Genomic DNA, 11,522 nt, shown 5'->3' on the forward strand with positions numbered 1-11,522 from the left:
TCATTGTTTATATTTTTACAATTACGTCTCCGATCTTCTAAAAGATACCATACACTTCAATTCACAAATTCTCCATTTCATATTCAAGAAAGCATATGGATCACCATAAAGTAGAAGTTTGTCTAATGTGGATAACTATACAACCATTTAACTCGAAACGACAAACGTTGAGATTGATGGAATGAACGAAATCCATGTAACAGTCAAGACATTTGCAAATCATAGTATATTCGATTTCTTTCAATCAAGTTGATAAAATAATCAATACAATACTACTATATTACTTCCTCACTCCCAATGACTACTTATTCAATATCAGTGTATAGTAGAAACTACAAACTGGATAGTTTACAGAAGCTCAATTTCCCAGTCAATAAAACAAACTCACAATGATTAGGTAATTTAAAACTGAATATTTTCAAATCCACTTGTGTTTAATCCCGTACAATAATAAAGCAAACACAGAAATGGTCATATTCCACTTTGTGCTTTTACGGCATCATCAAATATACACAATTACAAAAAGAAACATCAGTCTGAAAATACAAACTGTATATATCTAGGGTAACTTAATGTTGAGAAACATTACAATAAATCCAGAATATGAGAATGTAAGTAAGAACAAATGAACCAATGATGCAAATATGAAATCTTCACGTCTGTAGTACATTTCTCTTCCTCCATACAATATTTGAGCTTCAATTAAACTAGCCTAAAATCACAATAACATTGTACAAATTCAAATTCAGATCATTCAAAGCTTATTATTATTATTATGAATTGTGTTATCTAATATCAACTGATTTAGAATTCGAATGAACTAACTTATTTGGAAGTGAAATATGCTTACATTGTAGTGACCTACTTTACACGACGAGAACGCGATTGCTTTAATGCTAACCATTATTATTATACCCAATTTTTTACTGTACTCGTTTTGTTTAACTGTATCAAAATCACTTTTCGTTCCGTTGTCCATCTTGTTGGTTCGAAATCTCTTACTCTCTTCTATTTCACTGTACTCTTTGGCACGTCTCAGTATTCTTTCGATATCACGAGATCGCCAAGAAATATTTATTAACTGGACTAATGACAGCCTTCTGATTTTCGGCCTATCGAGGGATCCGAGTCGTTATCTGGCTCGTAATCGTATAGTAGTGGTGATCGTAGCCAATCGTGTCTCGACGCCTTCTACAACATAATTTGATGAGTGTTACATTGAGGATGTGAACACAATCTGAATATCTCTTCGTACGCTTTTCTAGTGTCTGTCAATCAACGTCATTTACAGAGGTCTAGAAGAAGTCCATTATTACTTAGTAAGTATGTTGCCTAACCATAAACTGAAATGGTATGTTTCTAATTTCATGAGTTTATCTCAAGATTATGCTACAATTCATAATTATTTTCAGTTGATTACATCATACTACTGACTAATACACCACTGTATTTTGTGTTAAAAAGCCTGGATAATAGATCATTTAGAATATGACAGTTTCATAGTGTATATTGTCATTGTTATCTTTATTGTTCACTGAAATGATATGGTGCAATCTCAAATCATTCAAATTATCGATTTGTATATGAAGAAAAGTGAATAGACAGCAAGTTCATTTCATTCAAACTACTATTATTCACTCACAGGAATTATGATGGCTAAAACAAGCGGACCGATTGCCCACGTCACCTGAAATTCAAAGTTAAATTATATACTAGTAGGAAAATCAACATTTTCACTGTCAGTTGGCTTCAACCAACCACTCAATCACATATGACACTGAATTCAATAGGTCTCGTACGCCTTGTATTACTGCGAGATAAGAACAAAATTGAAAATGTGACTATTTAAAAATCAATATTCGGAATCAAAATGAGACTGAATTTTGTATTTTATGGTAACCAGTGTGAATGTGAACATCAACAAATCTGTCCTCATATTTGAGTAACGCTATATCAAACTTAATCTAGAGAATTAGTACATGCACAAAATGAAATAGAACTCGATAAGACAGTTTTCAAGTCAATCCATACTACACGTAACTGGAAGTATCTGAATAACAACGTTATTTGTTTAAACGTTATTTGTTTCACAGGATTAAATAATGAATCTGCATTTGATTAACACTGTTACCTATGCTGTTCTCTTTGAACACATCTACAATTTAGTTCATAATCATTAAGATTTGTCAACGGTGAATTACAAACTGAAATCCTGTGGTCTCAGCAATTCATCTCATCAATACGGATTAACTAGACTTTAAATAACTTTACAGTTTTGATGTAAATCACTATTATTTAAACCCTGATGCCTGAAACTCATTCGTTCATAGACAATAAATGTTGAAACATTGACATCCATATCAACTCTGACAATCGCTATCACACAGTTAAATAATTATACAAACTATCGATAATATTCTGTTACTTTGTTGCTAAGAAACCTATTTTCCACTTAGAAATGTATCTGTCAATAAACAATATTGAAAGCCATGCTTCTCTCTACTACCTTCAATTGAACAATCGGATTCTCACATTTATACTGATCACACAATACAATGCAAATACTATCTGAACATAACTGATACACAACAAATGCTAGGCACTGTAACATACGCAAATGATTAACAGTCAACTTCAGTAACTGATCGATTCAAGTGAAATGGGATCTCAACATTGATGAAACAGAAATGGAGTTTATTGTAGCTACGCTGATGATCATATCGTGAATCATGTATAACAGTGAACGTGTTTACTTTCGGTGGGCATTCACAGCTCATTGACATTTATCATGAGATATATAACACTGGTTTAGAATACGCCATAAAACCACAATCGTCATATATTCTACTAAAATATAAGCTAAACAAAACTCACTGCAGTAACATTAATACTCCATGGGATCAACAGTATCAATATGACAAGAATGATGGAAGCGATGTAGATCATAAACCACCTAAAATAACTGACCAAATCACGTTCAATATTTATTCCAACTAAAAACAATAACACTGATAGAATGATGGTCAAAATCCAACTGATAAATATGAACATTCCTTCCACATTGATTGAAAGACAGGATATCACACCAACGAAGGTGAAAGTCTGGTAATCAATTTAAAAAGAAGATTGTCCAAATAACTTTTATATCAGTGAAACCACCTAATCAAACTTGTCTTCATTAGACAGAATAATTATGATCAAGTGCGGTGAAATGGAAAAAACATCTTTGTGCACTAAAGAGTTAGATGATTGATCACGCTGCAAAAAATTACCCACTGAGAGACTGCAGATAAATCATCTATTTAGGCAATAACTGGTTAAAAGACAGAAAATCTGTACTGAATTAATTTCACAGTACATACACATAATCATTTGTGAGTAGTCAACATATTTGTTGACACACTTTTCTAATCTCCGTCCATATCATTCAAAACATCTCCAGAAATCATCACAATTCTGGATCGATAACATTCTCATGTAACCATAATTCATCATCAGTCACGACTCTATCAAGTAGATCGGATGTTTGAGTGAAGCGTTTACGCATGATAAAGCATTCATAAATTTTGCTCGTGTGAACAACTTACTGGCAGTCTCTAAACACACTTTTCTCGATTAAAAACACCAATCTACATTCATGTGAACAGAGAATATCCCCGTATCCACCACGTCAGTCATCGTGTTGGGAGTGAATCAGTGAATGGACATCACACATGTCATATTCGATGTTTGATGATAATGTCATCAGACACAATACAAGTTTATCCATGTTTAACAACCTCAATAACTCATCTTGAACATACACAGAATATTCAAGTTTATGTGACGACTAACAGAATGATGTCCCATCATATTGGGATCCAGTGATATAAATCACGTTTATATTGTTATTAGCAAACGTTTTACACACATTCATCCATTACTATCAAATACAACTTACGAATAGTAAGTAAAGGAAATCCGTGAGATATTTCAAATGTGGAATCCTCTGAATAAAGAAAATTGCAATGGTTTCACCCATCGAAATAACACTGTAATGTAAATTATAAAGTGTCAAAATGAATACTGTAATATAACTAAAACCAACTTGGGAAATGTAATTGACAAAACATCAAAATGTGTGATATGGGAGAAAACATAAATCCTGATGAAATGTACACGCATTATTATTACTATTATGTAAAGCATTATTTTGTTCGATATTCTTTCCATAAACCCATCTGAATGTACATGAACAATCAATGAAACTGAAATGTCTTCAATGTTGTTCATACTGGATTTGTGGTATTCACGATATTTCCTTATTATGTTTCATATACACGTAAGAATTATAATAAATTTATCACTTAACTCAACTCATTCAAAACATTATGATGCACAACGTATGTGTGTACTATATACGTACATGAAGGGTCCTAAACTAGTTTACTGAATGCCACGGTACGGCAGAGAGTGAAGAGAGTCAGATCTCTCTCTCAAAATGCTCTCACAATGCCACGCGTATGCAATCACTGCCTCGGAAGTCCTACCTATTGCCATCTAGTGACATTACTGTTGTCTACGAAATTGAGGGGACGAATACGAGTGTTCAACGCTTTGAGTGTGTTGGTGAATATGATGGGTCCATGTAGGGAATTTGGAAATTCCTCATTCTAATCCAATGGTGCACTTAAGCACTGGGATCCTGATGAAACAAATGGCGTATAAACTGACTACCATGCGACTGCACCTGTTGATGTTCCCTCACTACCTTGTGGCTCCGAGTGTGATTCCTCAAGAATACCATCTGCTCCGGTCTTGGTATGCGCGCAGTATCACAGCCCACACACAAATCAAGTGAATTGTGTGCTGCATATGTATTCGGTACCCATTCCTATCAATATTTATGTGTTCATTTAAAATTATTGAGCTTACCCAATGCATTTCGAATACATGATGATAAATTCCAATTCACCCAACTTACCTTAAAATAATAACAATCCAGTAATGTTTATCTAGAGATATGACTTGATCTCTGAAACATGATTATCAAACATCTGAATTATTAGTTATTGACATACGTTGCATACACTAATGCAGTCATGAACATTGATAGAAAGATTTGAAGAATATTGGTTAGAAACACCTACATTCTCAAATTTATAATTTCAACTGATTTCTACCTTCAATATAAATCGAATGCGTACTGCATCAATCATTCCAGATAACTTGGAATCTTCACAGATCACTATTTGTTCATTACATTTGATTCGATCATTGTAGATATGTGATCCTGGTTAGAGAAGATGAGATATAAGATTACAATTCATTAACTGATGATAACTGATTGTCATCATTTAATTGTTCAAACCAATCTGACTTGGCCGACATTGATACGATTAGTGAATATTGTGAACAAGTTGTCAATGGAACATTCATCATCATTGACCAAGCCAAAATCAATTTAGGTAATAGCAATACAATGAATCTACTATTACCCCGTTTTTCTCAACAGATACTTCAAACCTCAACACAATATTATTATGCATTAACAATTGGTCTACATATGATATTCACTAGTGGAAACTGTTTCACTCTGAGGGTTTTAGGTCGATTTCAATGAATTATTATACTATATTATGTGTTAAGGTTTAATCAGCTGATGAGAAACCACGAAACACAATTAATTCATGTTTTGTATATTGCTTCAATTGTTCTTGATTCAGTCAAATCGACCAATGTGAAAAGCGAACAATCCTCTCAGCATATATCAGTACTCGAACTCATCAACTAACGTCAGTTCTCATGCTTAAATAGTGTTGATAGAATGAATTTTTCACTCAAATTCAATAGTCAATATCTTACATCAAACTGATTAGTTCATGGAATACAGTCCCGTCTAATACCATCTTGTCTGTGAAGTATGTACATAACATCATCAAATACGGTTTCTCCAATATATCAATGTCTAGTGACATACTTACTGATGATGTAATACACATGAGTTATTTCAAGACTTTCATCTAATGATCAATATATATTCATTGGATAAATATTCCAGCAATATACAAATGAAATAATTGAATTTGATTTATGTTATATCGATTGAGTGTGCGTGCGTTCCCTGTTTAGTATATGACGTGATGATCTCCACCAATGAGAGAGCAGCGATTTTATCGATCAGAGCAATGATACACGATAAACCGTATGAGCAGTCTTGATTACTTATCAGTCATGTTATCTACCTCACCCAGCCTGTTAAGTTCAAAACATTAATGACAGCCTCTGAAATATGAATCACTATTCTAAAACATACTGAGTTTATATATCAAACAAACTAACCAAATGTGGCTGTGAATAGGGGGAACCGTAATTAGTAGACTGAGTATAACTCAGGAATGGTTAATCGTACAGTGATAGTCAATGGGTCAAAATAAAGCTCATAATAAAAGGAACATTGATATCAATACTTAAGTTACTTAACAATGATAAAATAGGAAATACACATATCAGATTTGTCCATAAATAGTTCTCAAAGTTACCATTCATAAATCGCTTCACGACATAACAGTTTAGTCCATTACTGTTTATTCTGTATGTACAATAGTTTCACTAATTCTATCCATAATCAACATGGAACTGACAACAACAGTGATATTCAAATACTTTGTATCAGTAATGTTGTTTCACCTTTCCAAATACAAGTACTCATTCTTCTCTGTTAAACTCATTCATCATACCAATGAGATTATCGTAATGTGATTACACCATTCAATTGGTTCAACTTCATTATTCCAAACAATGTTAATGAAAAATGTATCAATGTAAATACAAACCTTCATTTGGATATTTGTGCAACATCAGTTGTGTTCACAAGCAGTGCTCGTTAAAGTTGATCAAGTCAATCAACACTGATTTATAATGTTGATGTGAATGAAAATGATTGGTGAACATTGAATAAACTGTGAAGAACAGAACGACTTTTGATCAGATCAAAGTACAAATTAGTTAGTGTTTACTTATCTGATCTACTAAACAGTCATATATTTCAATAAATGAGACAGTCATTATTGATATGAGAGAACATTCAATCAACATTTCACACCATATAAATTGGTTATATGTTAATTATCGAACAGATTACGGTTGATATACTGAGATTGATTTGGTTATACATCTCACTTTCACATGTTCAACTTCAAATGCACACAATAATCTACTTATAAGTGCTAACTGAATAGACCAGTCCTGGATGATCTATAATATGCTGAATGTATATAGATTGTGTTATTTATCAGTATAGTAAAATGAATGTCATGTATGAAACGAGTTTGTTTTCGTGGATGAGAAATCGTTTATAAAATGATAATATTTTCACGAATCTATGAGCAAATATTAAAGTCCTTAATTCGTACTTATCAAGGTATATATGCACTCAGTAAAATATGTCAAAATTACGTATAATCTGATGTATGATATTTCAACATAATCCATTCAACTGATAAGTACACCAGGTACCCCAAATCAAAACGAACTGAATATACAAATAATGAGGGAGAACCACATGAAAGTGACTCCAAAATGTGTTTGTGTACATAGTTTATGAGATATCTCTCGACATGTTTATCTAATGAATAAATTTCACTTCATTACTGGAACTCTCGAATTTACGCTGATGTCAAGACGTCATGAAAATCCTATATCTAGTTGCCAACCCTAGACGTCAACTGTAAATAATAGTTCTAATTCCTTACACTTGTGTAGAACACGCACCTAGCACTATTGATTAGGTGAACATTCACAAGGTCAGTTTAGCATCACTCAAAGGACGTACGCAAATTATAGTCTCACCACATAAACCTCACCCTATAATTCTGATTGTATCAGCTTAAAAGTTATTACTTATACAATTAAACATGTATAGACATGAAGGAGCTCCTGTCTTCATAAATTGAAACATAGCTGATCAATTATCTGTTACATTCTCCTTAGTGTTTCTTAGCGCGATGTCGTAATTTTACTTCAGATTAATTTTAACCATTACAATTCGTAAAGTTCTGATCTTGATGAGTGATGAGCCAAAACTGTGATGAGAAAATTTCTGAAACCAAACATTTGCAGCATTTGAGACATGACGAAATTGACGAGGAATTGTCTCATGATTTTCTTCTTAAATCGATGATTCATTTTGATAAATATCACTACTGTAACTTGTGATATATAAATGGTTAAAATCTAGTGAGAGGCTGGTAGGTCCTGGGTTCGAATCCCGCGAGGTGGGATCGTGGATGCGCACTGTTGACGTTTTGTAACTAATGGGAAACTATATTGTTTATCCTCATGTTTATCGACGCTTTATTTTGTTTCAACAGATCATAAATTGTATGTTTATTGTTAGTAACCTTGTCATTCAATTATTAAGTTTGCTCACACATATATTGTTAATACTAAGATAACTGATTGATTTATTTATTGTTGACTATATAGGAACCCTAAACACAAAATGATCCCTTCTGGTATGGTCAAATTTGTGCAATATAAGGGAGGTTGATTAAATGACTGTAAATCTTGAGAAATTTAAGAGTCACATTAAGTAAAAGAATTTGAAGTTGCATTAAATTTTCATTTATTACTTCTTGATATAAATAGTCTTTGTGTTGAAAAACAAATGAAGGAAATAAGAACTACATAGTTGTTTGAGCATTGATAATGGTCGGTAGTATAGGTTAGTTCTACTTATTTCTTTATTCTTCTTTTAGGAATGATGAGAACAGCAGTTAAGGACTTTATAAATTTCTAAAAAGAAACATTTTGGCTTTGGAAGTCCAAGTAGAATTTAATCAAACTTATAAAATTATAATGTTCAAATGTATCCTTTAGTTATCACTGAATCGACATTTGAAATCGGGATCTAAACTGAAGGACAACTGTTGAATATTCATACGTTGGTTAAATTTGTCCTCTAAATAGTGTGAACGTCATTAACGAATCACAAATTTCTTTAAGTACTGCGATGTATCACTTTCTTTTAGTATAAATACTTCCTAACTTTTGAAAATAACTCTATTAATTTAAGCGGTAACTCTGTAAGGACTAGGAATCAGTTAACAGTTCGTGAGGTGATAAGAAAATCCCACCCTAAGTACAAATATTTGTAGGAGTTGAACGTCAATTTATTTAGAATTTGTGTAACGTTAAAAGTGAGAATATTTAGTGATGACAGATATGAAACTTTATTACCATTGTATATAATACGTTTGTATTATGCCGCTAAAGTATACGTTAGCTCGTGCAGTAATATATTGTATCGATTATTTTATATTGAACTTCATATAACTTTTCTACTAATCACTAGTCAGTTGGTCAGTTTATCCATGAGTCATTTAATAGGGGAGATGTATAAGTGACTTTGTCTAGGTATATGGATTGGGCTTTGGACTAAATGCTGAATCACTCTCTACAGATATCTATTACACCCTACAAGGAATAAGTAGAAACATATACGACACAAATTAAGAACATCAGTTTTCTGATCGCCATTTTATTGATGGGTTGAGGTCACTAACCTTGTGTCTAACCTTCTCCCTTCATCTGAGCTCTGTGGACTGAGAGTGACTATAAAGCGGTTTCGGGAGTAGTAAAAGTAGTATCGTACGGTTACTCAATTAAGTAATCGCAATATGTGTATTCAGTTAGTTATTTATAGCAAATCAGAAAAGCCATAATTTATAAAAAATATCACTTTATTTAATTTTATTTAACATGAAATGAAAATGAGCATACTGTTTCAGTATTTATATCAATGTAAATGTCACGTATATTAGTAGTAACAATCTATTATCAAGTTATTAATATGAATCAATAAGTTTTCACATTGTTTTCCATGGACAATAAGATCTGAAATTTTCCTTTCTTCCTTCAATTCTCTAATAAATATCCTTAATATTGAAAAGGATATGATAACTTTGAATAAAACATCTTGTAAGTAGTACATCATCATGTTCAAAGAAAAAAAATTGTTTTTTCCCTGTTGTTTTTTTTTAATTTTTCATTCATAGTTGAATTGGACAAATGATTGGTATATCATAAATATTATGATATTTGTCATGATTATCTATTATTTTTGTATTTTTCATAAAAAAAGAACATTTATTTTACCAAAAAAAAAGAAATTTTCTTTTTTTGATGCTTTTTCCTGATTGGTCAAATTTGAATTTTCTTTTTTTGTTTTGTTTTAATAAACAAAAAATCAATATTTTCTCACCATCATCATCACCACCATCATGATGATGATTGTACATTTGAATTTGTATTCTTCATTAAATGATTTAATTGTTTCATTATATTTTCTGTTTCCATTTGATGTTTTATAAATGTCGTTAAAAAATTATATTCTATAATTGATTTTATATCTCTTTGTTTATTTTCTTTAATGGTATCATTATACCAATAAGTTGTTAATAATTGTTTATAATTATATCGTTTATTTATATCAATATTTAATAACATAGTAACTATTTCATATATACTTTTATCAATTTTAGATAATAATAATAAACTACTTAATTGTATTTGAGTAGTAGTATTAGTAGTAGTATTTATATAATTTATAAAGTTATATAAATTTTTATGCTCTAAAAATGGTAATTTACCAGTAAATAATAAATGCATGATAATACCAATAGACCATGAATCTAATTCCATAGATTTCTTATTCCATAGTGCTTTAATTAGTTCATATATATTCTGTTGTTTATTAATATTATTGTTATAACTAGTAGTAGTAGTAGTTGCATTGATATAATCATTGGTTAACTTGATATCATTCATATATTCTGGTGACCAATAAATAAATAATAAATTTGTCATATTACTATTATTATTAGTAGTAGTATTAGTATTACATAATAAATTGATTTCTGTTAAAACACTAAAATCTAATACTAATGATAATGATTTAGGATGATCAGTTTTAAGGAAAATATTATATGGTTTAATATTACCATGATATATATGTCTCTCATGTAGATAATTTACAGCTTTACATAAATATTCTATAACAGTACATGCATCTTCCATAGATAATATAGATCTTTGTTGAAACCATTCAAATAAATTACCATATGAATAGAAACTTGTTATGATTGTAAACTTTCTATCATCTAACCCAATTTCATATGGGACTATTAATCCTTCATTATTATTTGATAATAGTAATTTGGATTCATGAAAACGTTGTATTAATTTTAAATGAAATAAATTTTGAAAAATTTTTTTCCATAATTTTTTTATTGGCCATTGATTTAAATTAAATTGTTTACATATTATATGTTTATTTAATGGTATAATAATACCATATTTATATGAATTCAATTCATTTAATTGTATTGAATGAAATGCAATTTTTAATATAATTTCTTCCATTATTAATTTTGTTGCTAAGGGATAGAGAATCAATGAAGAGAAAAAGAAAAAAATTGTTTTCTTATATCCAATATGGAGCATATATATATATATATACATAAATGAGTTGTGATTAATTC

The 11,522-nt window shown here is 30.8% G+C and overlaps 2 protein-coding genes across 2 annotated transcripts; both read right to left on the reverse strand.

Annotated features, from left to right (window-relative positions):
• Window positions 1–559: 559 nt before the first annotated feature.
• Window positions 560–4,021, reverse strand: Smp_159650 (hypothetical protein; the record flags this gene model as incomplete). Its single annotated transcript, XM_018798176.1, has 4 exons — window positions 560–712; window positions 1,643–1,687; window positions 2,875–3,102; window positions 3,941–4,021. 4 exons carry the CDS (start codon window positions 4,019–4,021, stop codon window positions 560–562), a joined length of 507 nt encoding a protein of 168 aa, XP_018646732.1.
• A 6,239-nt stretch (window positions 4,022–10,260) lies between these two features.
• On the reverse strand, window positions 10,261–11,058 carry Smp_179410 (hypothetical protein; the record flags this gene model as incomplete). The annotated part of the gene is made up of 1 exon (XM_018798187.1): window positions 10,261–11,058. One exon carries the CDS (start codon window positions 11,056–11,058, stop codon window positions 10,261–10,263), a length of 798 nt encoding a protein of 265 aa, XP_018646733.1.
• Window positions 11,059–11,522: the final 464 nt, after the last annotated feature.

Source organism: Schistosoma mansoni (assembly GCF_000237925.1).
Source record: "Schistosoma mansoni, WGS project CABG00000000 data, supercontig 0156, strain Puerto Rico, whole genome shotgun sequence".
Lineage (NCBI taxonomy): Eukaryota > Metazoa > Platyhelminthes > Trematoda > Strigeidida > Schistosomatidae > Schistosoma > Schistosoma mansoni.